Source organism: Ahaetulla prasina, chromosome 15, assembly GCF_028640845.1.
Source record: "Ahaetulla prasina isolate Xishuangbanna chromosome 15, ASM2864084v1, whole genome shotgun sequence".
In the NCBI taxonomy this organism is placed as follows: domain Eukaryota; kingdom Metazoa; phylum Chordata; class Lepidosauria; order Squamata; family Colubridae; genus Ahaetulla; species Ahaetulla prasina.
In genome coordinates, this window is record NC_080553.1 from 18,051,213 (window position 1) to 18,077,475 (window position 26,263).

At 48.6% G+C, this 26,263-nt stretch overlaps 3 protein-coding genes across 4 annotated transcripts; 1 reads left to right on the forward strand and 2 right to left on the reverse strand.

Moving 5' to 3' along the window:
• Positions 1 to 460: 460 nt before the first annotated feature.
• Positions 461 to 3,377, forward strand: LOC131185743 (disintegrin and metalloproteinase domain-containing protein 21-like). The gene has a single exon (XM_058158558.1). The coding sequence runs from the start codon at positions 800 to 802 to the stop codon at positions 2,996 to 2,998; it is 2,199 nt and encodes a 732-aa protein (XP_058014541.1). The 5' UTR covers positions 461 to 799; the 3' UTR covers positions 2,999 to 3,377.
• A 964-nt stretch (positions 3,378 to 4,341) lies between these two features.
• TMEM116 (transmembrane protein 116) lies at positions 4,342 to 18,769 on the reverse strand. Of its 2 annotated transcripts, XM_058158559.1 has the most exons (12): positions 18,587 to 18,769; positions 17,826 to 17,916; positions 15,534 to 15,580; positions 14,945 to 15,008; positions 13,904 to 14,044; positions 10,554 to 10,658; positions 8,153 to 8,202; positions 7,823 to 7,906; positions 7,476 to 7,602; positions 5,861 to 6,005; positions 5,567 to 5,640; positions 4,342 to 5,016 (listed from the first exon to the last, which is right to left on the reverse strand). In XM_058158559.1, exons 1-12 carry the CDS (start codon positions 18,634 to 18,636, stop codon positions 4,804 to 4,806), a joined length of 1,191 nt encoding a protein of 396 aa, XP_058014542.1. In that variant the 5' UTR covers positions 18,637 to 18,769; the 3' UTR covers positions 4,342 to 4,803. The 2 variants fall into 2 exon arrangements, with proteins under 2 accessions (XP_058014542.1, XP_058014544.1); XM_058158561.1 differs by lacking the exons at positions 17,826 to 17,916; positions 18,587 to 18,769 and adding an exon at positions 16,480 to 16,748.
• Positions 18,770 to 19,408: 639 nt separating this feature from the next.
• Positions 19,409 to 25,734, reverse strand: ERP29 (endoplasmic reticulum protein 29). Its single transcript, XM_058158562.1, has 3 exons — positions 25,258 to 25,734; positions 22,511 to 22,649; positions 19,409 to 20,409 (listed from the first exon to the last, which is right to left on the reverse strand). Exons 1-3 carry the CDS (start codon positions 25,396 to 25,398, stop codon positions 19,901 to 19,903), a joined length of 789 nt encoding a protein of 262 aa, XP_058014545.1. The 5' UTR covers positions 25,399 to 25,734; the 3' UTR covers positions 19,409 to 19,900.
• Between the last annotated feature and the right edge of the window lie 529 nt (positions 25,735 to 26,263).

Here is a 26,263-nt window from a genome sequence, read left to right on the forward strand (position 1 = left end):
AAGTCAAAAGACTGGTGGCCCCGTAGCTGTTTCTCCCTGGGCGAGCCCAGCTGATGCTCTTGCCTTCTGGGCGCCTGTCTTTCTGTGTAAATTCCGTACCAATTATGGAAGGCATAAAATAGATTACCTGTGCCACACGAGTAACAATGAGCTGGCCCCTTTGATTATCTCATCTCACAAGGCCATGAAATAGCTGGAAGGGATTGACTAGATCCTCAAAGACAGAATTGGAAATTTAAAAAAATAGCAAGGATACCATACAATTTTAAATAAAAAGGGAAAATCCAGCTTGCTCCACAGTTCAATCCTGAAATTTGCTGTTCATTAACTCTGGGAAGCCTCTTGTGGGAGGAGGTTTAGTGGAATGTTCACATTTAAAGAGGCTGGAGAAACAGTTGCCTTCTGGAATCTTCCACTGGAGAAGACCCATAGGGGGGTGGGTATGTGACTTCATTCTTGGCGGCTGTGATCTTTACAAGATTCATCCAGAACAACTGAGAAGGGGAAGGGTCTGAAGCGCTTGAAATGTCCCCTCTTTCCCTAGTGCCCTCCCTATTTTAGCGCTCTCGTTAAGCAAAGATGGCCACCAAGCCAGACAGTTGAACATGCCTGAAGAATCTTGATGGCTCAAGCAAGTGATGGAGCCATCGCTTTCTTGGACTTCGATGAACTGAAGTAAGCTCTCACAAAATTAATTGATCCACACAAACCAACCCTTGACTTCCCCCCACCACCATTGGATGTCCACATCAATCTCACCTCCAAGCAAAGCATGTGTGAAACTCAACACAGTTGAATCATGATAAGTGTGGGTAGATATCATGGGTTTTTCCTCCCGCTGGCAACCAGCATTGCATTGGTGGTCTTCACCCTTTCCACTATACATGGCAGCTCATTGCTTCCTCCAGCATATTCCTCTTACGAGGTGATAATCCCAAAACAGTTAGCAGCCCGAGAAGGGAAGACAAAGAAGGATGAATTATCTTACATCATCAAGGCAGCAGGAAGGGATTACATCATCCGGCTCAACCCCCCAAAGCCTTTGCTAGCTAAAAACCTTCCAGTCTTCACATATAATTCGAAGGGGGAACGCGTTGAGAGCCATCCCTACATGCCAGTTGAATGCTACCGTCAAGGTCACGTGGAAGGTATTGTTGGTTCTCTCGCAGTTCTTAGGACCTGTCTTGGTCTCACTGGTTTGTTGAAAATCGGTGCAAGAATTTATGGCATTGAGCCTCTGCAGAATTCCTCTGCCTTTGAACACCTTCTCTACCTCTCTGAAGAATTGCAACCTATTTTGTCATCCTACAGAGCAGGGGTGGGACGTACAAAGCACCAAGCAAAAGATCTGCGGACCAGACAAACCACAGCGACATACAATTTCCTCCAGTTCGAAGATTTCCCCAAATATATCGAACTATATGTTGTAGTGGACAAAAACGTATTTGCCCAAGAAGCAAATAATGTCAGCAAAGTGCAAACTGTAGTGCTGGATGTGGTGAACATAGCCGATGCCACCTTTGAGGGTCTCAAGACACACATTGTCCTAGTTGGACTTGAGATCTGGACTGAAAACAACCTAATAGATATTTCAACAGACATCAGGAAAGTTCTTAAAAATTTCAATCAGTGGAGAATAACCAGCACGGCCAACAGGACAGCGTATGACACAGCCTTCTTATTCCTTCAACAGACTTTTGAAGATACCTTGGGACAGTCCTACCACTCTGCTATTTGCGAGCCCAATTTTTCAGCAGGACTCCAAGTCTACCTCCAGAACCAACTGAGCCGCTTCGCAAGGGGATTTTCTCACGAGTTGGCCTCCCATATTGGGATGAACCATGACGACGCCTACTGTGTCTGTGGCAAACACACAAGCTGCATTATGCACACGTACTACCCCTCCGTCGACCTGTTCAGTAACTGCAGCATTCTGGATTTCATAGACCTTTCCGAACAGGGCCTCTTGGGTTGCTTGCTAAACGTTCCCCAGATACCTTCCAGATTTGAGAACTGTGGGAACGGGGTTTTGGATGTGGGCGAACAATGCGATTGTGGGGGGAAAAACACATGCGTACACGATCCTTGCTGCACTCTTGATTGCCGTTTGACAAAAAATGCCCGTTGTGGGACAGGAAAGTGTTGCCGAAAATGTATGTTCATTCCCAAAGGAGAAATCTGCCGGGCTAAAGCCAATGAATGTGACCTCCCCGAATACTGTAATGGGAAATCTGCACATTGCCCCAAGGATTTGTATCTGCAGGACGGAACACCCTGTAGCAAATACACTTCTTACTGTTACAAAAAGAGGTGCTGGAATCACGATTTCTTGTGCCGCAGGATCTTTAAAGGACAATCCAGGTCAGCTCACGAGAGATGCTACCTCGGTCTGAACATCCTGGGGACTCCCTATGGCAACTGCGGCATTCACCCTTCCAGGAAAGGCTATTTGAAATGCAATCCCCTGCATAGCATGTGTGGAAAAGTTCAGTGTGTCAACGTGGAATCTCTGCCGAACGTGAGAGACATGGTGATCCATAAGAACGAAGTGCAAGGGAAGGTGTGCTGGAGCGCTTCACATCTCACCGAAATCCATCACCATGACATCGGGTCGGTCCCGAACGGCATCATGTGTGACCCGTACAAAGTGTGCATCAATCGCAAATGCGTCTCCAAAGCCGTACTTAATTCGAGCTGCGACCCGCGGCAAACCTGCCGAGGCAGAGGCGTCTGCAACAACCTTCACAAATGCCACTGCAATAGCGGATGGGCCCCTCCGAACTGCAAGTTTTGGGGTGCAGGAGGGAGCATTGACGGAGGGTTTCCTGTGATTGCCTGGGGCAGCTCCTTGGCAAAATACATCCTGGGAACCATCATTCCTTTTTGCATGTTGATTGTCGCGGCTGTTCTTTTGATTTTTCCAAAAGTGTGGGAACTCGGGGGATCATTTCTGAGGTGGTGGAAAACTCATCGTAAAGTTAGCAGCCTGTTCAGATAAAACTCAGAACTTTCCAACGTGGAAAACGGCATTGAGAGCAAAACCCAAATGGTTAAGATAGTTTGGGTCACTGCAACATCAAATCCAATACTTTCCTCTATTGAAAAAGGGAAAAGGAAAGGCAGGGGGGTGGGGAGGGCAGGGCAGGTAATAAAATCACTTGCAAATCAAACTTGTGAACGTGCCTGCTAAACAATGCCTCTTCTTAAGCGTCTCAGAATGTCAGGAAATGCACGTGGAGGGAATTTATTCTGTACGACTCCAGTGATGGAAGGGAGGGATCCCCAAAAGGTAACCTCTTCTGGGCTACGAAAACTACAAGATAAGAGAGTTCAGGAGGAATGAGGGAAGAGACTGCAGTCGTGGGGCTGAGAGAACTTCAGGAGGAATCTCCCCCCCCCCACCGTAGAGTACTAAGACAAATTAACGATCAGGCAGTATCTGGGCACTCAAATTTATCTTTAAGCGCCCCATACCTTTTACGTCAAATACGCATTGGTTGCAACTCAACAGTGTTTATGTAAATGAAATTAGAAGGAACTTTATTATGTCAGGAGAAAAAGAGGACGGGAGAAACTTGAGGTTCAGAGAAGGTATAAACCCAGTTCATTTCCCCTCTCGTACCTTGCCAGTGTCCACAGCCGGTGACCTCAAAACCTCAAAACTTTAGGGAAACCAACTCCAAAGGCTTGGAATGAAGAGGCTGGTTAGAGGAGTTTCAGATCCAGAAGGAAAGAGAGCGATCCTCCCTCCCCTGGCATCTCGTGTCTGGCTTCAGGTGAATCTTAACCTACTTTCTCATCCTCACTTTCAGACCACTGAAAACTCTCTCCTGACTTTTACCGAGCAGGCCTGGTTGAGAGAGACCCAGTCAGGAGAAAGACTGGGGGGGGAAAAAAAAGGAAAACGAGTAACTGATTTGTAAACAACAACAGAAAAGGGAATAAGACGGCCTCCAGCAAGGTGTTGGGACTCCTGAAATTCCCAGTGAAAGAAGATGTAACTCTTAGAACGCTGGTTAAGATCATCTGCTCAGCGTAGTCATCTCTGCAATGAGAGTGAAGGGATCTTAGGGCGGATTGAAAAGGATTCCTGGGCGGCCTTGAGAAAGGAAATAAAATTGTGCAGCTGAGGTTTTTCAGTTTTGACAGGAGTTTTGGAGGTGGGTGGGTGGGTGGGATTTCTGGAAGCCATGACCCTGGGGTCATTTGAGAGGACATTATTTCTATATAGAATTTTTTTTGGAGGTGTTTAAAACAGTAGTAAGATAAGGAAGTAGTAAGATAAGAAAGATGAGGTGCTTTTTAGCGATCCTGGAATCAAAAGGAACAGAAATCCACCTACACGTTTTACGGTTTACTGTTTGGCAGGAAGTTGTAAAATATTCCATCAGCAGGACTGAAATAAAAGGATAATTTCCACGTTCCAAGTTCTCAGTGATGCTTTTATCCCATTCTTTGGAAAATCCTGGGGAAACTGTCACGTGGGGGGGGGGGAATGTGATGCAGTCTAAAAAGGCAGTCCTCTCCACCCTATCCAATTTTTGATCCCCCCTCAAATAAATAGTGATTATTTAAATCTAAGGAGTTTTTTGGTTTCTTCTTGTCCAATTGCACTTCTCTTGCAGCCCTTCCAAGGTAGCTCTTTAATTTCACGCACATTTCTCAGCCGGGCTGTGAGCGAGGAGAGCTTTAGGGTCATCAGTTGAACTTCCTCTGTGCAGGATCCAGAAAGCTTAGCCCAACCTTGGTGAGCAAAGAGCCTCGTGGCCTGACCGAGGAGAGTTCAAAAGGTCCATCTCCCGTTCATAACACCGTGGTTGTGGATGGAGAGAAGGGCTTAGCCACCGCCTGGGAATGGGCTGGGAGGGTGCTGGCGTAGAACCTCTTCTGGGAACGCAGGAGGGGCGTCTGGGTGTCGACATCGCGGCAGGCCTTGCGTTTCACACAGTGGAACATGTGCTGGGTCCAGCCGTAAACCACGCAGTTCAGGAACCCCTGGGAAGATGCAGTCAGGGCCTGGGTGGAGAAGCAAAGTTGACCACAGTGAGGTGGCTGGAATCAGGAATTTTCTGGGGCAGTCACGAAGCAGCAGCAAAGAAGCCAACATTCCCACTAAAGCAGGGGTCTGCAACCTCAAACACTCGAAAAGCCATTTGGACCCGTTTCCCACAGAAAAGAAAACACCAGGAGCCACAAAACCCTTCCTGTGCCTGACTATTTCCTGAGCGGCCACAGAACTAGCATAGGTAGTTGAATTAAGCGTTCTGTTTTCTTCTGAAACTTTTCTTTTCTTAGATTTATCCATGGTTGGCCTACCGGGGGTTGAAAAGCTCAATAAATCGTGTGCCGGCAGGTGTCACACATTGGTGGTTGTGACGCATATTTTGAGTGATAGGGAGCTGCAGCAGAGGGGTGAAAGAGCCGCACGCGGCTCTGGAGCCGCAGGTTGCTGACTCCTGGAGTAAAGGTTAAGCCCCCTAACTAGCACTGAGCAGTGAGTTCTACACATGGAGAGAAGGTGCCTTGTGCGGCCCTTCTAGGTGTGAATGGCTGAAGAGATGCTTACCTCTAGAACATAAAAGACCATGTAAACAGTGGCACTGTCCGTACGTGCCAGCTTGACTATGCCGAGGATAAAGGCTGCAGATGGAAGAAATGAGAGGAGGTCAGTAATAATAAATACAATAAGGATGCTAGGACTAGCAGCTACATCTCTGCATGTATTAATTGTTTTTTAGTAATTAATTTTCGATGGGTTTCTGGCCTCGGATAGGTTGAGAACTGGAAGGGCCCACTTCCAAACAGAGGTGCAGAGAGCTGCCTCTTTCACCGTCAACCCCGTCCCTCCGTCTTTCCATACCTGGCCCCCAGCAGCAGAAAAACACCACAGGGTACAGAACCACGGCTTGCTCCACCACCTTCAGCATCGCCCACTGTTGATCGCCAAGGTAGCCCATCGAGTTCACAAACCGCTTGTACAACATCCTGGCTCGGATGAGCAAGATCTAAAGAAGGAGTGAGATCTAAGCGAGGGCTCAGCAACATGGTGGTGCTTGAAGGAGGAGAGGGTGGAAGGGAAGTGGCTGGATCCAGATTCCTGCTTCGCTTTGAAGCCATGGGAGGAATTGAATCCAGGCACATGCCTGGTCTGGGTTCACTTGTTCCTCCAAACCACTTAACCATGGTTTGTTGGTTAAACTACACCTGACTGAGCCTGCACAAGACAATAAGGCCTAAACCTGGGATGGCGAACCTATGGCACGCGTGCCACAGGTGGTACGCAGAGCCGTATCTGTCGGCACACGAGCATTGCCCTAGCTCAGCTCCAACACGCATGTGTGCGCCGGCCAGTTGATTTTTGGGGCTTCCCACCCCCCAGAGGCCGGAAATGGCCCATTTCCCAACTTCCGGTGAGATTGGAAGGCCCATTTTCACCCTCCCCAAGGTCCTAGAAAGCCTCTGAAGCTTTGGAAGAGTGGAAAACAGGCTTCCAGACCCACAGGAAGTCAGGAAACGGGCCGTTTCGGGCCTGAGAAGGCTGTTTTTGCTCTCCCCAGGCTCCAAGAAAGTCTCTGTAACCTGGGGAAGGTGAAAAATGGGCCTACCGGGCCCACCGTGCCATTGTGTGCCAAAAGTGGGGGGGAGGCTGTCACGCACGCATACATGGGGGGGCACACTGAATTATGGGTGTGGGCACACGCTTGTGCGACACCCCCCACACACACTCACCCCGCCTCTTTTGGCACGCGATGGCAAAAAGGTTTGCCATCACTGGCCTAAACCATGGCTTCTAAACCACAGGAGGTCGCTCCCACATCGCTTTAAGGCAAAATGAAGTCACATATTATAATGGCTTAAAGCAGGGGTCTCCAACCTTGGTCCCTTTCAGACTTGTGGACTTCAACTCCCAGAGCTCTCAGAGCTTTGCTGGCTGAGGGACTCTGGGAGTTGAAGTCCACAAGTCTGAAAGGGACCAAGGTTGGAGACCCCTGGCTTAAAGAATTGTGTGAATCAGTCTCTCTCCATCTAATTTACCTCAGAGTCCTCCCGTAAATAAAATCAGCAGCCAGACAATGTAAGATGTGCCCGGTCAGCAGTTCAAGTGTTCCTATTGTTTTTGCCTTGCATTTCCGCCCCCACCCCAAAAAAATCTGTGTTTATTCTGAAGTCCATCTGTTTACCATTAGGGAAACAAAAACAAGCTCAGATTTATCCAGGCAGCTGGGCTCACATGCGGAGAGTGTGTGTGATGCATTAAATCAGTCTTAGGAAACTGTTTGCTCTAACTCAGGAGGAATGCAGCAACAGTTGGAAGACATCGAAGTTAAGCATCGGGGTAGGGTAAAAGGAGCATGATTGGTGTGCGTCACAGCTGAAAGCACGCACACCTCTCCTGAATTCCCCCTCCCATGAGGGCTGAAGGATTTCCAGCAAGAGAAGGAGCTGCTGCGCTCCCCCCTTCGTGCGCCTCTCACCAGAACTGCAAGGAAGCTGACCATAAACAAGACCAGGAAAACTCCAGTGCTATACAAGCACAACACGGCGCAGGTGACATGCTGAGAGCCGCTGCTGAGCATGTTTTCCATGTGCAACAGGAGGCACCTGTGGACCCAAACAGAAGCCAAGGAGTGAGCCTGGGAGGTGGGTTGTGTTACAGGAGGGCCGGGTTGTATCCAGACCTCTTCTGGGATGCTCAGAAAAGCAAAGGTTGCTTCCCCTTTGGAAGTCAGTGGCCGATGTGGGACAAAGTCTCAGTTCAGACACCTCCCATCCCTGACTCTCTGGGCTCGGCAAAATGTACAATAAGTTCAGATTGTCGTACCCATGTTGTGCGGTGAAATTCTGAGGACACTGAAAGTGGTTGCCTAGCCCCAAAACAGGCGCCATCAGGAGGATGGGGATGAGACTGGAAGAGAAGAGATAGGTCAGCCTCTTCTTCAAGATCTTGGAACCCCCTCCCAGATAAAAGACCAGCTCGCCTTCCAGAGAGCTGTTTTTACTGGCCTAAATAGCCCGAGTCTGGCCAGATCAAACTGGGGAGCTCACCCAGATTTCCCCGAGTCGGGGGGTGGGGGGTAAGCTCCACTGCCTCCCCCTTTCCCCCCAACCCCAACCCCTCTGAATCCAGAGGCATTTGGGAGATTAATCTTACCTAGAGAAAAGGATTGCTGTTCGGCCAAGGTGATTCCAATAGTTCAATGTCTACAAAAGGGGGAAAGAGGAAACGAACACCAGAGATTTAGCCCCATACTTTGAAAAGTGTTTTGTGGCAAAAGATTCAAAAGTCGGAATGAATTTAAAAAAAAAAAAAATTGGATGCAGGAAAGGGGAAATAAAATGTGTACAGAAACTTCCCTAAAATTGTTTTTGGGGGGAGGGAAACTCTTCAAAATTGAGCATTTAAACATGGTGGGGGGGCTGTTCGTGTGTTAAGTTTCAGATGAGACTTTGCTTACGATAATGAAGCAATGATAAAAGCCACTTCATCAAGAAATTATTATTTTCAAAACTTGGAAGGGGAATCAAAGTTGAACCATTTCAAGGTTTTGCTCTCTAGACCTGGTACGTCCTGTACATATCGATGTATACTTTATTTCAACTGGCATGTACGGATGTGTGCATACAGACACACACAAATATCCTTTTTCCCGGCAAAGTCATACTCTTTATGCTTGGAGAGTGACAAGCAGCCATTGTCCTAATCCCATGACACATTTCTTCCAGCCTTCAAAGGATGGAATTTTCAAAGAATGCTGGAATTGACCAAATGGTTGAAGTGATCTCACAGCGTTTGTCTGGGGACGGGATGTACCCTTCCCAGGTCGAGTTCTGTCCTTCTGATGAAGTGGATGGCCATAGAGACTACTAGACTAACACAGCTACCCCTCCTGCCATGACTTCCCTTCAAATTCATAAGGGCTTCCTGGAACAGACATGATTGCCAACCAAGATTAGCAATTAGCCAGGGTTAGGGTTGTTGCAAGCGCTTCCTTTGAGTCTCTGCCTAGAGCAGGGATGGCTAACCTTTTTGCCGTCGCACGCCAAAAGGGGGGGAGCGCAAGGGGGGGGGGTGTCACACAGGTACGTGTCCACACCCATAATTCAATGTGCCCCGCCCCCCCCATGCATGCATGCACAACCCCCCCCCCCCACGCTCCCCCCACTTTTGGCATGCAATGGTACGGTAGGTACAGTAGGCCTGTTTTTCACTCTCTCCAGGCTCCAGAGCCTTTCTTGGAGCCTGGGGAGGGCGAAAACGGCATTCCCAAGCCCTCCGGAGGCCCTCCGGAAGCCAGAAATGGCCTGTTTCCTGACTTCCAGTGGGCCCAGAAGGCCCAAAAATCAAGTGGCGCGCCAGAGCTGAGCTAGAGCAATGCACGTGTGCCCACAGATATGGCTCCGTGTGCCACCTGTGGCACACATGCCATAGGTTCGCCATCCAGGGCCTAGAGATTGAAAGGGTTTCCACTGACGACCAGATTTCAAAATGTTTTTGAAAGAATAATAAAAAATAGAACCTAATGGAGAGTCCATTCTGCCTGGGCCATGTGCATTTTTCTCTGGTTCCGTTCTCCCCCTTTCTCAAGCAAGCATTGATAAAGGCCTCGCACAAAACCCAAACCTGCTGATCCTGTTCGGATATGAGCCAAAGCTGAAGCAGAAAGGGTGTGGCCCTCCCTGGAGGAAGTCCAAGACCCTCCAACTCTCAGTGGCCTCCACACAGGAGTCATCATTTCAACTGGATTCAATTTCTTTGACCTCCATGCAACTCAGTCAACTTGGCTTTGGTCCTGCCCTTGTTGGTTTCTGCCTGGTTCAGCCTCATTATTGGAGTTTGGCTTCCCAGCACACCCTGTGACGTCCACAGGGACAAGGTGGACAGATCTCGAGTGCTTCCTTCCCACCATCACAAACGTGCTTTTGTGCGCCTCTCATTCTCGCCCTACAAGTTATTCTCTTAAGAGGCTTTTCCTTCCTTGTTAAGATCTTCTTCCCTCTTCTGGAATGAGCTGCCTTCTTCTACCCTAGAGCCTTCAGAGCTGCGTTGAGTAGAAGGAACTCTTCTAAACTCAGCAATAAAGGCCGTGCTGAAAAGATGCTCAGTTGCTATCTACTGAGCTGGAAAATACAAACTGAGTTGAGAAATGCCTCACGCCTACCTAATTCACATCCCCTGTGACCCACGGGATTTTAAGTGTTTATTGGGGAGCAACAGAACTTGAACCAAGGGTGTTCAACTATATCCCCCGGTCTTTATTTTTCAGATTGAACCACCAACATCTGGCTGTGATGCTCACAGGTGGAAAACCCCAAGTTCTGCCCTGTTTGATGGTCCATGGCCCTTAGGTCTCATTCAGAGGCCAATACAATGATTTTCTAAAGACAATTATAGCATGGTGCCACCTGGTGTGGCTACCTGTCCCTGAATTATATTTCCAAGTATGCAAAATTGCAACCTCAAGAACCAGGTTTTTAATTCAACCCATTTGGGTATCTTGCTGTTCTTCAGATAGCATATATATATATATATATATATATAAAGCACCCTTTACCTGTGGCATCTGGCTATGTAAGTGCTGGTTGAATTTCCCTTTTAAATCCGTGTAAAGCTGCCAGGTGTAATTAACTGTGTACAGAAAAGAGGCGACATAGAAGATCTGGAGAAGCAAAGCAAACCAACAAACAAGGCTATTAGTCCTCTGAATCTGCCTTTGGAAATCTGGAATAGTTTGAGAACTGAACATGGCCATGGGTTGAAGAGGAGGGGGGCAAGTAGTGGATGGCAAGGGGAAGCCCCTGTGTGCCTGCAACACCCCCCCCCATAACTTCCTCTCCAACCTCCTCTAAATTTCCACTGTTGAAAGTAACCTTGTCGGAGTCTGAATCCGAAGGGGAAGAGGAACGGCTGACAGAGAGTAAGAGAGTGGATCCGTTGGCTGTAGAAAAACTGGGGAAGAGCAAAGTCAGGCTGGGCAGAGCAGGGGAGAGGTAGAACAAGGGAGAGGAGGTTCAGATGAAGACCAAGGCCCACCCCTTCCTCATTCTAGGCAGCGCAGGGAGGAACGGAGAAGAGAGCAATGCCGGTTGCGTGGCTTACGAAGGAGGAAAGGGACCCGATCCTCTTTACAAGGCACAGCTGCTGATGGAGTTTAAAAGGAGAGGCATATGGGAGGGGCGGTTGTTGGGAACGAACACTGAGTTTATCTGGTGTCTATTTGAATCCTGGCATCCGCCCAACTGGCTTGATTTACTGCCGCGCTACTTTACTTGGAGGAATTCCTTATTTTGTTCGCCCTGCCAGATTCATTACCTTGTCTTGCCTTTGGAGTTTTTGTTAGAAGTTTTCTGCTTACAACGTTTCGGACTGAAGTATTGCCAGCCAAAGACTATTACAGGTTGATGGAAGAGCTCTCTCCAGGCCGGAGAGTTGAGAGGGACATTGGGGGGCACAGTTGGTGATAATAAAGGGACTCCTATTGGTTCTCTGGCTGTGTTGCCTTTGTGTCACACTCCGGATCATCGCAAACCTTTTGCAGCTTTGATTTTGTCACGGAGTTAAAATCCAGAGAGAGCAACTATCCCTGCACTCAAGAGACCAAGCCTAGGAATGCGCCTCCCTCTGCGGGTGTGGTTCTGTCCTTTTTTATATTTTTTATAGTTTGTATGACTGGCTGGGATTTACTGACTTTGTCCCCAAGCATGAATAGTTCCAGAAGGAGTCGATTCTTCCCCAGAAACCGGGCGTGAGGTTTGGTTTTTCCATTTCACATGGGAAGACTCAAGAGAAACAGGAAGAGCTCATTTCCTGGCACATTGTGATGAAACGTGAAGTTGCAGTCCAAAATTAACAGAATAAAATCACGGCTTTTGCACTTTCATTTCCCCCACTGTAAACAGTTGCTGGATTTGTTTTGTTTCCTAAAGGACGCCTAATCCAGGCGAGCTATCCCAATGCCCCTTGTGGTTTTTCTCCTTTTCTGAAAAGGATCCCAGAATGAACAAAGTCCGAAGATCTCATTGCAGCCCCGCCCACCCCTTCCAGACTCTGCTCTGTTTTTTCAATGTGGAAAACGTTGGATTTGTTTGCCCAATCGAAGTTAGTTAGATAAATCATATTCTATAAGGTTGATGGAACAAGATCTAATCCAACGTCATCTGTCTGGGATATCTTATAAATAAATATACTTAAAAATACAACATAAAAACATCATAATGGTATCTTTTATCTTCCCAAAACCTCGTTTTGTGTTTTTGTGTCCCCAAATAGCTTGAAAAACATATTGGAAGAGAGGGAGGTGGATCGAACTCAATTAAATCTTTTTGCTGCCCTGATCTGTCCAGTCGGTTTAGGGGTTAATCAGGCCTCTGAGAACTCAAGTGACAACAGCATCATTGCCTCATTGCCTGATTTATATTTGCAAATGGATTTTGTACCTCGAGAGCTGGCTGGGCTTTTTTCAAGTTCCCAGGTACACCTGCCAAGCCACACATCTTGTGAAACAGGCAAACACCACCTTCTCTCGAGAGGCAGCCGAAGGTAAATATTCGAAGGGATCAATAATACGGAGGACCTCTGCTGTTTATTACACTGCTGATTGGCGCAATGACCGATATTATAAGGAGATTATAAAGCTGTTTTTTAAAAAAAAACAGAATCAAAGAGGAAAAGCAACCAGGCAGCACTAAATAAACAATTTTTTTGTGGTGGTTTGGAATGGCCTTTCCAGGAACGGGACCATTAAATGGCAACCTGGCCTCAAGAGGACAATCCTGGACCCAAACCAAGCAAAGGAAAATACACAAAATTGAGGAGAGGGATGCATAACAGAGCTGGTAGCTCTGTAAGAAGCTTTCCAAGGCTGGCATTCTCACAAGAGAGCAAAGGAAAAAGCTTCCTAATAATATAGGGTTTTTATATATCCGATATTAGGGACGTGGCAGCTCAGTGGCTAAGACGCCAAGCTTGTCGATCGAAAGGTCGGCAGTTCAGCAGTTCAAATCCCTAGGGCCGTGTAACAGGGTGAGCTCCCATGACTCATCCCAGCTTCTGCCAACCTAGCAGTTCAAAAGCCGGTAAAAAATGCAAGTAGAAAAATAGGGACCACCTTTGGTGGGAAGGGAACAGCATTCCGTGCACCTTTGGCATTGAGTCATGCCAGCCACATGACCACAGAAACGTCTTTGGTCAGTGCTGGCTCTTTGGCTTTGAAACGGAGATGAGCACCGCCCCCTAGAGTTGGGAACCACTAGCACATATGTGTAAGGGGAACCTTTACCTTATATATCCAATAGTCAAATTAAAAGGGAAACACACACACTCTATCAAAACCACAGCTTTCTCTAACCATCTCCAGTTGTGTTCAGACTGCAAATCCCAGAATTTTCCATGACCTCAGCCATGTTGGCTGAGAATTCTGGAGTCTTAGTCCAACTGGGAAAAGTTATCTAGAATCATCCACAGAAACTGCCTCTCCGCTCTGTATGTTCTTGATGCCTTTGATCCCATATACTTCTCTAAAGCTTTTACCCAATCAATGTGGCAGGTGAGCCCCAACAGAAAACCCATCAAGCTCAAAGACTGAACAACTGGCAGCAGATGGAAGCAACTGGATTGCCTCTTCTATATGTGGCTATTCCACCAGTCCACACTGGTACCTTACGATTCTTGACAAATGTATCTTTTCTTTTATGTACTCCGAGAGCATCTGCACCAAAGACAAATTCCTTGTGTGTTCAATCACACTTGGCCAATAAATTATTCTATTCTATTCTATTCTATTCTATTCTATTCTATTCTATTCTAATTCCTATCTGTGTCGCACAGAGACCCTCTTTGAAGCCCACCTCAAAAATAACACAATTTCCACCCCACCAAGGAGCTGGAGATCAACTGAGGTTTCACCTGTCCGGTGGCTTGCAAGTTGTAGCAGATGTTGCCATCTCCAGTTGGGTGGGATGTTTCTCTGCTATAGAGAAGGGCCCCCGTGAGCCAGCACAACCCCAGAAAGAGATCAGAGAGGCTCAGGTAGACAAGAGGGCGCACCTGTGGAAAGATCAAAGCAGCAATCACTCTGGTGATACGTAGCCTTGCATTGCGACAAACATTGGAGATCTAAGGACGGGTGGAAACCATGGCCTGACCATCTGAGTTTCTGTTTCTCACTTCAGAGAGAACTGACCACACAGGGTCAACTCTAGAACGGCAAAGAGATTTCTTCCTCAACTGTCTCATATCCAAATATACTGCCTCAGTGCAAAGTGTGTTATTAGTAGAAGAGAGTGATGGGGAATAAATAAAACTAATGTTCTGCTATCCTAAAGTTGTCAAGGTTCAAAAATACTGAGAAGACAGACAGACAGATAGACGGGGAGAGGGAGAGAGAGAGAAGTGAGAAGAGAAGAGAACGAGAGAGAGAGAGAGAGAGAGATTTGATTTTGCAAATTGGTTGTTATATTAATTGGGCTGCAGGGCAACTATAGATGTTTGGTGAAATAAAAGCACCGTATTTTTCGGACCATAAGACGTAACTGAGCATAAGATGCACCAAGATTTTGAAGAGGTAAGCAAGAAAAAAAGGTTTTTGCCCCCCCGTCCAGCCCATAGGAGCACTCTGCAGGCCTCCCAAAACCTCCGCGCGCCCTGTTTTTCCTACAAACGGGACACACAGGGCGGGGCTTTGGGAGGCCAAAAATGGCTGTATTCGGTGTATAAGACACACCAACATTTCCACCCTCTTTTGTGGGAGGGGGGGAAGTGCGTCTTATACTCTGAAAAGTACGGTAAATTATGGTTCAACCACCAGCTTCTAAAATTAATATTTGTTTAGTAACAAAGTGGAAAGGTACTTGAACATTGCAAACATTCCTGCTGGAGATCCCTGCTCCTCCCCATCTAGCTTATTGCCTTCCTCTTCTTTTCCATCAGCAAAGGAATTTCCCTCACCTCGGGGGATCTGGCCGTCTTCTGGAATACGGTGTAGCCGATAATTGAGCTCGAACCCATGATGCTGTGGAAAGAAGGGGTGGATTGGTATTAGAGCTTGCATGAACCTTCCTTTAGCTCAGCAAATTCCCGCTTAATAAATGCAACGTAAACGTTTTATTCTAACAAACGCAAAATCAATTTAGTCCAAGGATGTCTGGAAATAAAAACAAGAATGACAGAACAACAAAAGCAAACAAAACATCCATGGCAGTAGTGGGTTTCCCTTATCTTTGGTACCGGTTCGGAAACGGGAGTGTGCGTGGGCTCTGCACGCACGCTCACTTCTGCGCATACGCGGAGCGTTTTTGATGACGTCCGGGTGGGTGGGCGGAGCCTCCTCCTCCTGCTGCTACCAGTTCGCCCGAAACCGGGACGAACCGATAGAAACCCACCACCGATCCCCAGCATTCAGCAAACCCAGGAAAGAGAGATGTGCCTGGTAACCCCTCCTAAAACCCCCCAACCAGGTCATTTCCTGGTTGACCTGCTCCAGGGAGATGCCCTTTTAGCCCCAGGATGTCTTAAGAGAGAAGGCTGCATGAAATACCTCAAAGTAGCCGTGACAGCTTGGATCCAGTGGATGACAGCGAAAAACTAGGTAGGGAAAAGAGGGAAATTAGATAAGGCATACCCATGCAAGCCAGGCTGTCTGCAGGTTGTTTACCTCGAGACCCTCTGGATGTTATGTGAAGGGCAGCCCACGCTTGAAATTGTGATGGGGCCGGTCTCGGAGACACCCTCTGTGCATTTTTCTTTCCCTCCGCTCAGCGTCCGGCAGTATCTTCCATCTCTTTTTATTCATTTATTCAGCATACATCTGTACCGCCCATCTTTTACCCCAGTGGCTATTTTAACTTGCAGCCCAGATCTAGAAACTGATCCACCCCTTCTCAGGAACGACTGCAGCCAACTTTTAGCAAGCTGGGATACTGTGCAAAATCCAGTAAATTAACTGCAGGATTGTGCGAGGCCTCCACTTCAGAGTTTCTCAAGCTCAGACAGTCTGTGATGTGTGTACTTCAACTCCCAGAAAGAAAGAAAACAGGGAAGGAAGGAAGGACAAGAGGAAGGAAGGAAGGAAGGAAGGAAGGAAGGAAGGAAGGAAGGAAGGACAAGAGGAAGGAAGGAAGGAAGGACGGACAAGAGGAAGGAAGGAAGGAAGGAAGGAAGGAAGGAAGGAAGGAAGGAAGGAAGGAAGGAAGGAAGGAAGGAAGGACAAGAGGAAGAAAGGAAGGAAGGAAGGACAAGAGGAAGGAAGGAAGGAAGGAAGGAAGGAAGGAAGGAAGGAAGGAAGGAAGGAAGGAACAAGAAGGACAAGAGGAAGGAAGGAAGGAAGGAAGGAAAGACAAGAGGAAGGAAGGAAGGAAGGACAAGAGGAAGGAAGGAAGGACAAGAGGAAGGAAGGAAGGAAGGAAGGAAGGAAGGAAGGAAGGAAGGAAGGAAGGAAAAAACCTATCTCCCAGAGCATCTCTGCGGGTTCTTCCTTGACTCACCTGAGCCCTCTCCAAATCTTGGGGCAGCAGTAGCTCCTGAGCAGCAGCCCCAGGGCCAAAGGAGCCCATGCTGGCAAGCCAAGCAAGGAGCTGCAGGCAGCAGCAAACGGGACCAGCGGTGGACAGGCAGCTAGCCGACTGGCCAGCCGGCTGCCTGCCTGCCTGCCAACCTCCCTCTTCGCTCCACCTCTTCGGTCCCGCCCCGGTTGCCAGCAGTGGATGGGGGGGGAGAGGCACAGCGGGCAGGACTCGGTGGTCCAGCAGCCTGACTTTTCCAAGGGGGAGAGAGAGAAAGAGGAGAGAAAAGAAAGAAAAAGATAAAACCGGAGGTCTGGAGATGAGGGAGGGAGGGAGGGAATCAAGACCAGAGCCGGGATGCAAAAGACAATAAAACAGAAGACACGCAGGAGGGGAAAGCCAACCCCAACCCCTTTCTAGCTGGTCTCGGTCCCAGCAGCTCCAGGCTCTTTGCTCAAGACGCCCCCATTATTGACAGACTTAGTTGGAAAGCAGCCAGAAAAAAGGCTTCCAGTCCCTCTGCCCCCCCCTTTTTTTAAATTAAAATTTTCTTTAGAATAAAATCCAAAGGAGTGTCTAAGGGAGGGGCTTCCCCACCTATTTAAATCCTAGTTTAGTTTAGCCCCTCCAGGCAACCGGCACAGGGGGCTGCAGCTCTCACACGAAGTCAGTCCGAGGAGCTGCTACCAGGTTTTTTTGATTTGGGGCTACTCCAGAGTAATTTAGCGGTCCTGCGGTTTCCACTAGAGAGCAAAACAGCAGCTCCATCTACTGATGGGCAAAGGAAACTCACAACCATTTTTTAATTTTATTTTGTCACAGCAATATACACAAGCATCAACATGAAATAACTACGTATCATATAAGCATATATATATATATGAGCAAAAGTATGCAATAACTATATTAATTTGATATAATGAAAGGAAACAATGGGACAGGAACGGTAGGCATTTTTGTGCTCTTATGCACGCCCCTTTGAGGGCCATGCATAGAAACGTGCGTGTGTGTGTGTTTGTGTGTTATGAGAGCGAATTGCAAAGCTCTTCTCCTGTACTGATCTCAATCCACAGAAGACACCCCCCCCCACAAAACAAAATGCAACTTTTAAGTTGGGTATGGGATGAAGTTGGTTCATGCCGGCTGGGGGATTCTGGGAGCTGGAAGTCCACAAGTCTTCCAAGCAGCCAAGGTTGGACAGCCCTGGTTAAAACCATGGAGAAACCGCCTAGGTTAAGATGACTCCTGTCTCCCTGTGTGAGTAGCCACACAGTCCCCAAGTCTTGAACCGGCTGGCTTGCTTGAGCCTACGTAAGTAGATGGATTACCTTAATGACTTCCTTTGCCAGCTTTACGGAGCTGAGTTGGATAACCAGGCCAATCATTCCCAGCCAGCATGGGAGTTGCCGTCCAAGGCATCTGGAAGGCACAAAATGAGGAAATGCTTGGTTAAGGCGGCCGCTTTGCAGTGGGGGGGGGGCGGGAAGAGGGCACTCGCTAAGGCAGCTTGCACCCTAGATGAAACTGCCCCATTGCCATCTGTGTTAGCGCCTGGGGAGCAAACGGTTGGTAACCACTGAACCGAGGCTTCTCTTGGGAGTAAAGCAAAGCCCTTTGGGCTGCCCTGGGGCCCAGGGAGGACTTTAGCCTGTCAGTCAAGGAAGCGGCTGCTTCTAAGAGCGGCCTTTGGCTGCCACTTGCCTCCTTTGATGTGGGAAGGAGAGGGATGGACAGAAAGGGGCCTTTGTCCCATTCTAGAACAGCGCACACCAGGGGTGTCATTATCGGAGATCTCTGCTGGTTGCGGCTTCTTAACGGCGGAGGTCCTCCTATTTCATTAGAGCATTTATTTGAAAACCTACAATGAAGGGTGCTATAGATCAGTTTTCCCTAACCCAGCAAGCTCTGAACTCTGAAGGGAAGAGCAGGAAGTTTTCTTAAAAAATTAATTTTAATTAAAAACGGACCAAAATTGTTTGGTGGGTAAAATGTTTCTGACATTATCGGACAATAAAACACCCGTTTTTTAAAAAAAATACTGTATGAGGGTTAATACAAAGCCAACGTTCATCTAACCAAGCAGGCTTACCGAATATTCCAGACCGATGCTGGGAAATAGCTTGCTCTTTGGCATGTCATATTGGGCTATGTGAAACTGAGGAAGGGATGGTGCTCCCTAGAAAGGCACTATCTTATTCAATAATGCAGAAAAATAAAATGGTAGTGTCCTTTATACAGTTCCCTGCTCCCAATTCCAACTGGCATTGACAATTCTTTCCTTCCAGTTTTAAGACCCCCAAGAAGCTGAGCTGTAGATGGACATGTCCCCAAAGACTTCAGGTTATTGGCGGTAGCGGAGAATGGAACTGGGCACAGAAATTAGGTTTTTAAGAACCTGAGCTGTGATAGGAGTTCCAAAATTTTGTGATGGTGAAGAAAGGATTGCAAGAGTTTTAGCAAAGCTCGGTAGAAACCAGGTGTCCTTGGAAGAACAAAGTCTGAGAGTTTGATGTGCCCAGGTTTGGCTTAGCATGTTCTGTGAATTGAAGCTATTGCCAAGTATTCAATAAATCAAGCTTAGTTATATTATGACTTAGAGAATAGCTTGTTTCGGCTGTCAGGAGGGCAAACTGCACATTTACATTTTCCTGCTCAAAAACACTTTGTGGTTTTTATCGTACAGTTGTGTGTGTGTGTGTGTGTGTGTGAGAACGGGCTTGTGCGTGATTCGAGACAGAGTTGTTGTTGAATGAAGGAAGGCTTGAAAACTATAAATTCTCCACATTGGCAATCTCAAGTCCAATTTCAAACGTCAAACACAACCTCAGTTCTTAGAAGCTCAACCGGGAGGGTTCATTTTATTAAGGAAGTTAAATGATAAAAGAGAAAAATGCCTTTATGTGTTCGTTTCCCCAGTAACCTTTATTATCAAATTAAGTACCCTTTCCATAAAACTGATTTTGGTGAATACTGGTCATTAACCGACAGGTGTAACTTTGGCTTCACTTTTTCTAACGTATTTTCCGTGGACCAAATGGTGCTCCATCTCACACGCAAACCACCCATCTTTTAATGGATGTTCAAATTCCTCCCAATTTGAACATTGGGGGGAGGGGGGGGAGAGGGGATCCAACCCACCAAACTAGCTTGCTAAGGCTCCAAGTTAGGTCACATTCTAACTGTCGCCATCTTGAAAACGCCTTGTTTATTAGGCTTTATGGCGGACTCTGAACGTCCCTTTAGTGAAGTTGGGTGTGTTCTGTTCCCAGGAATAGGGTGGGTAGGGGGCTATTGGAGGATTTCGCAACCTCTTTGAAACAGGAAGGGGAGGGTTTTGCCTGCTTTGAGGAGCACCAGTTGGGACCTCACCCCCTGCTGTGTCCCATCTTCTTCACCTGCCCTGTTACAGTTCTTCTTTCTCATCGTTCGACTTCTTTTGGAAGGAAGACAGGATGTTTAAGCGCTTCGAGAGTTCCTCTTTCTTCCCGTCGCTCATCTTGTTCTCGTCGATTAGCTTGGTGATCCGGGAGATCTCGCTGGGGATGAACGGGTCCCCCTGGGCAAGGATTTTGTTCATGATTTTGATGTATTGCTCGGCGGATTTGCGTTCGCTCTCTTTGGCCTTGGCCAAATGCCCTTGGCCCTCTTCCAGGAGCACCTGGCGACGCTCAGGTTCTTGGGCAGCACTTACAAATTGGCTGGCCAAGGCATCGAATGTTTTCAGGCAACCTGGCATTCCCATGTAGATCCCTCGGAGTTTCAGCCAGCGCTGGAGAGCACTGGCCTTGACCTGCCCGTCGTAAGGCAAGGGGTCCTCCAGGTCACCATCTTGGAACAAGTAGAAAACCGGATAAGAGTCTTTATCCAGTTTGTATTTTTCTCCCAACTCCATGTTCTGCTTGTCGCCATAATCTGTAAAGAAAAGCAGTATGAACTCAGGCGGGAGACATAGATAGGGAGAGTAACTGGGTAGTGGGTTTGCAGGTCTCTGTTCACCTAAGATGCGATTAACCAAAAGTCACTTTATAGCAGTGGTTCTCAACCTTTATCGTGCTGTGACCCCTTTAATACAATTCCCCACGATGTGGCGACCCCAACCGTAAAATTATTTTCGTTTTGAATTTATCGCGCCTGAAGCCGTATTGGCTTGCAATCTGAACTGCTTACAATTGCCTTGAGGACGGAGGCATTAAAGTGGAGACTCCTCCCCTATTAAGTTTATCGCGCCTGAAGCCAGATTAGGCTAGCGATTGGGAGTGATTGCAGCCAGCTTGAGAGGGAGACATCAGAGCAAAGATTTCTTTTTTAATTCATCGCGCCTGAAGCTGAATTCGGCTAGTGATTTGAAGAGCCTGCAGCTGGCTTGTGGAGTCAACCATTGGAGCGCAATTCTTCGACTCGCAAGTATGCTTCCCATATTTCCGATGGTCTTAGGTGACCCCTGGCAAATCGTCATTCGACCCCCAACGGGGTCCCGACCCACAGGTTGAGAACCGCTGCTTTATAGCGTGTAAATTTAACAAAACAATAATAAATAAATAAGTGTGCTTAAGTGGCTTTTACAAAGGCAAAAGTGAAGAGATTTCTAAACAGAAATTTTATTTTATTATTTTTTAAATAGTTTTTATTGAGTATTTTACATTTTTAAAACCAAAAACATAATGAAAAAAAGACAAAAACCGAAAAAAGGAAAGGAAAAAAAAAGAAAAAAAAAGGAAAGATGACAAACAGAAATTTTAAGTTACATTTGAGTGGCTTGATTAAACCATTACTATAACTTTCTCAGTACAAAGGAACTTTACAGGATGAAAATATGCAGCTGATAGAACCCCAACATTTTGAAGCCTTGAGGTCTAGCAGCTTGTTCCTTGCAAAGCTCATCTTGGCTGAAGCACAAGGCCAAAATGGCGCAACCCTTGAAGAGAATTTAAACTCTCTTATGCATTCAGCCTCTTTGTGCCGCTGTTTTGATCGTCCTGGGGTGGTAAAGAAACAGCAGGTGTCATTTTAAAACTGGGACGGGAGGGGAATTTCCACTTCTAAAATGGTAGCAGAGAAAGAAATAGAAATGAAGATTGAAAGTTGAACTTTCGGAAACTCTTCAGTTTCCACCGAGATGAGACCCAGGTCACAGATGGGCCAGGAGGGAAAACGGCGTTGGATTTGAAACCCTGCACCTTGTAATGGCCGAAGGCTTAGTGGTTAGAGCAGATACAGAGGCTACACCTGGAAAGTACCAGACTGAGCACATGACAATTAAGTAAAACCAGATAGTTTTGTTTCTGTGAGAGCCAGTTTGGTCCAGTGGTTAAGGCACCAGGCTAAAAAGTGGGAAGTTGCGAGTTCTAGTGCTGCCTTAGCCGTGAAAGGCAGCTTTCAGCCCAACCAGGGGTGAAATCCAGTAGGTTCTGACAGGTTTTGGAGAACCGGTAGCGGAAATTTTGAGTAGTTCGGAGAACTGGCAATTGCCACCTCTGGCTGGCCCCAGAGTGGGGTGGGAATGGGGACTTTGCAATATCCTTCCTTCAGGAGTGGGGTCGGAATGGGGACTTTGCAATATCCTTCCTTCAGGAGTGGGGTCGGAATGGGGATTTTGCAGTATCCTTCCCCTGCCATGCCTATCAGGCCACACTCACAGAACTGATAGTAAAAAAAAAAAAAATGGATTTCAACACTGATCCCAACCGACCTCGTTGGGTTGTCACTGTGTGGACTATAGGAGGAGGAAGGTATGTTGGACGTGTTTGCCGCCTTGAATTATTTGTCAAAATAATAAAGGGGATACAAATAAACAAATGATCCTGCCTTTATTATTTTAATAAATACTGTAAATCAAGGCAGCTAATATACCCAATATGGTACCAAAATATAGCACGAATTTTATTTCTTAAAACTGCACAGCAATTTTAAGAAATAAAGAGAATTTCATCTTCTTCTTCATCCCAAATCAAACTTCTGGACCTCAGGTGCACCCAGGTAGGGATCACCCACCTGTGCAGAGCCCCCATCTCACCTGAGATGCCCACCTCGGCCACCAGCAAGTCACTGCTGGATTCCGAACTCTCGGCCACCTTTTTGAACTCATCCTGCTTCTCCCCGTAAGGGTATTGGGTGTCGAATTTCACCAGGACGTATTTGTGTTTTGGGATCACCTGTGGAAAGAGCAATACAAGCAAGGCTTTATAACAGAATAACAGAGTTGGAAGGGACCTTGGAGGTCTTCTAGTCCAACCCCCTGCTTAGGCAGGAAACCCTACACCACTTCAGACAAATGGTTATCCAACCTCTTCTTAAAAAATTCCAGTGTTGGAGCATTCACAACTTCTGGAGGCAAGTTGTTCCACTTATTGATTGTTCTAACTGTCAAGAAATTTCTCCTTAGTTCTAAGTTGCTTCTCTCCTTGATTAGTTTCCACCCATTGCTTGGAAAGGGCTCTGCCTGTGAAAACCCACAAGGATTGTCCCGTACTTTCATTTTCTCTAGCAAAGCATCAAAAACCTGTTACGTTCCCTGCTATTTTAAGCCATTTTTATTGGGGTCCTCCTGGACCCACACATTGCAGCAAATCATGGTGTACCTTTAAAAAAATCAGGCTTTACTGAATAAAGCACACACAGTTGGGAGGGAGCACACCACACATTAAGCCAACGCATCTTGTCCAAATATTGGTGAAATCCAAATATTTTTACTACCAGTTCTGTGGGTATAGCTTGGTAGGCATGGTGTGGCTTGGTGGGCGTGGCAGGGGAAGGATACTGCAAAATCTCCATTCCCTCCCCACTCCAGGGGGAAGGATACTGCAAAATCTCCATTCCCACCCCACTCTGGGGCCAGCCAGAGGTGGCTTTTGCCAGTTCTCCAAACTACTTAAAATTTCCACTACCGGTTCTCCGAACGGCTCAAAATTTCCGCTACCGGTTCTCCAGAACCTGTCAGAACCTGCTGGATTTCACCCCTGATCTTGTCCCTTCAGAAAAAGTCTTCAACCTGGTCTATCAACGTGTATCACCTGGCAGCACCAGGGAGATAGAAGCCTGTGTCCAGGTCAATGTTTTTGAATCTAGACACACACCCAAACAATGGCTAATTTTAGGGTTTTTTGGTCATGTTTGTGTCACAGTCGAGAATTTTCCCCTCAGATTTCAAAGGAGGAGAAAGTCTCCATTTCCAAATCCTGAGGCGTTGGGTCTATTCCTTCTATACTGTTGCTGAGGCAAACAAAAAACAAAAAACCAGCCAATGGGAACCCAGGGAAGTGAGGCCCGTGTGGGCATTGGTCACGCATTGATTTGGATGGGCGAAGGGCCAATGAAACAGTGGAGACCCAAAGCCGGGTTACCAATCAGCTGTTTTGGAGGGGGGGAAAAACGGGCTATAAAAGGAGCAGCACAAGGGCATCTGTCAAAGAGCTGAAGAGAAGAGGATGGAAGAGCAGCCCTCAGGGGTGAAGGAACTGGAGCCACTTGCTGCCTCAGTTGGATGGCTTGGAGTCCTGGAAAAGCCAGAAGAGGCTAAAACAGCAGCCTTGAGGCCTCACTCCCCACTGAAGCTTTGGGGCAGCGAAGCCCCTCTAGGCTGAAGTCCTGGAAGGCCTTGAGGAGCCAAAGCGCTAGAGCAGCAGTCTGATGGCCCATAGAGCTGAAGCCTCTCCAGAGAAGCTGGAGGCTGAAGGGGTGGAAGTCACTCCCCGCTAAGCCAAATGACATCATCCAGACTGAAGGGGGGGGGGCTCCTCTTGAGTGGCCAGAGAGCTGGAAGTCCAGAAGGGTGACCACTGCCCCCCCCCCCGCCTTAAGGAGGCGCCTCCAGAGCCAGCTGGGCTTGATGAGGAGGAAGAGGGTCTGTGGGGCAAAGGAGCTGAAGCCCCCCCTGCAGAAGGAGCCACTCCCCCTGCCTTTCCAAAGAGGGAGGAGAACAGGTTATTCTGGAGTGCCTCCTGGAAGGCATCGCTTTGATGCTTCACTAGCTCACTCCCCGCTTGGGGAAACTGAGGCCAAGCAGCCTTCAGGTGGGGCTGCCTGGGGCCTCCTTCCCGGCTGCGGTTCCCACGCCTCCCTGGCGAATCTCGCCCCCAGATCCAGAGCTGAAACGTTGTCCAAAGCCTTCAGATTGTCTGGATACGGTGGTTCTTGGGGGATCCGAGGTTCTTTCTGACATGACCCTGTGATTGTCGTCATCCCGAAGGCCTCAATGGGCTGCCTCCTTAGAAGCGGGAGATGGGGGGGGGGGGAGGAAGTATACTCTGCACGTGATCAGAGGCACCGCTGCCCGGTTTCAAAAGCAACGGCGGTTCCCAGGGCAGAGGAGGTCCGTGTCACCCTGGCTGTCCACTTGGCTTCCCCAGATTGGCGAGTCGTGGGAAGAGGCAGCCGTTCCGCCCGCCCCTTCGGCTCTCTAGGGGAGGAGGAGCGCTGGGCAAGGGGCAAGGAAAGGGGCGAGTCGGGCGCCCTCCGCGGGGCTGCCCGTGCCTTGGAAGCAGCCCTAAAAGGGAGGGAGGGAAGGCGGCAGGCAGCCCCAGGTGGGCTCAGCGAGCCCGGTCCAAGCGAGCCCCCTGCAACGTCTCGGCCCCGCTGCAAACCCCATCCCGGATGATCCTCCCCGCGGTGCCTCCCTCCGGAGGGTCCCCTGCCAGGCGGCCCCCTGCAAGAAGAGGCTGCCAGGCCCGGGTTGCGCCCCGCCAGCTGCTTGGCTCGGCAGCAGCGCCAGTCCGGCTTGGGCACCTGGATGTTGGGGGGGACGGGGACGCGGGGCGGGCTCACCTTGTAGAAGGTAATGGTGTCCAGCGGGAGCGCGCCCTTGGTGTGCAGCGCGCCGCTCCGCTCCGGGGCCGCGCACAGCAGCAGCAGCAGCAGCAGCGCCGGGAACAGCAGGCGGCAGGCGCAGCGCCCGGGACTGGCCATGGCGACCGGGTGGCTGCTGGGCGAGCAAACGAGCGGGTGGAAGCTTCCTCGGCGGGGGAGGGGCTTGCGGGGGCGGTTCCGCAGCGCTCGCCCGCGCCCCCCGCAGGCCAAGCCGGGCAGAGGCTGCCGGGCTCCTTCCCAGCCTTTCTCCCCACCCGCCCCATTTGGAGCGGACACCCCGAGTACGCGGGGAAGCCCGTCAAAATCTCTGGGCTCCCGGCAGGCCAAGGGGAGGATGCTGGGAGTTGGGAGCCCGGCCGCTTCGTGGGGAGGAGGAGGAGGCCGAACCCCTGCTGGAAGAGGACGCGGAGTTGGGGGAGTGTCTTGAGCGCCCCAGCCGAGCCTCCGCCGCCCCCTTAAATGCCCCTCCCCATCCCTCCAGGAAGGCCAGTCATCCTGAACAGGCCGAGCCGGGCTCGATGTATCGTTTGTAGGGAGACCCGGCGTTCCCCGGACCGTCTGCATGCAGGCAGCGCCCCAGGGGACTATTTGCAGGACTTGGGGGAGGTGCGTGTCCAGGAGTAGTTCAATCTCACAAAAGCCCTAAAAAAATCCCTTTAAACCAGGGCTCTCCAACCACGGTTTCTTTGCCACTAGGCCAGGGGTCTGCAAACTTGGCTCTTTTAAGACAGGAACTCTGGGAGTTGAAGTCCACAAGTCAAGTTTGCAGACCCTTGCACTAGACTATACTGGCTGGGGAATTCTGGGAGTTGAAGTCCAGCGGTCTTAAAAGCAGCACAGTTGCCCACCCTGGCCTGCTCTAACATCTGGCTTTTTTGATTTTGGAAATGCTGGCCTGGCCTGGTTGTTCTTTCTCCTCTTCCCGTTCTGCTTTTGAGGCAATTTTTTAAAAGTCCAGCTTTGC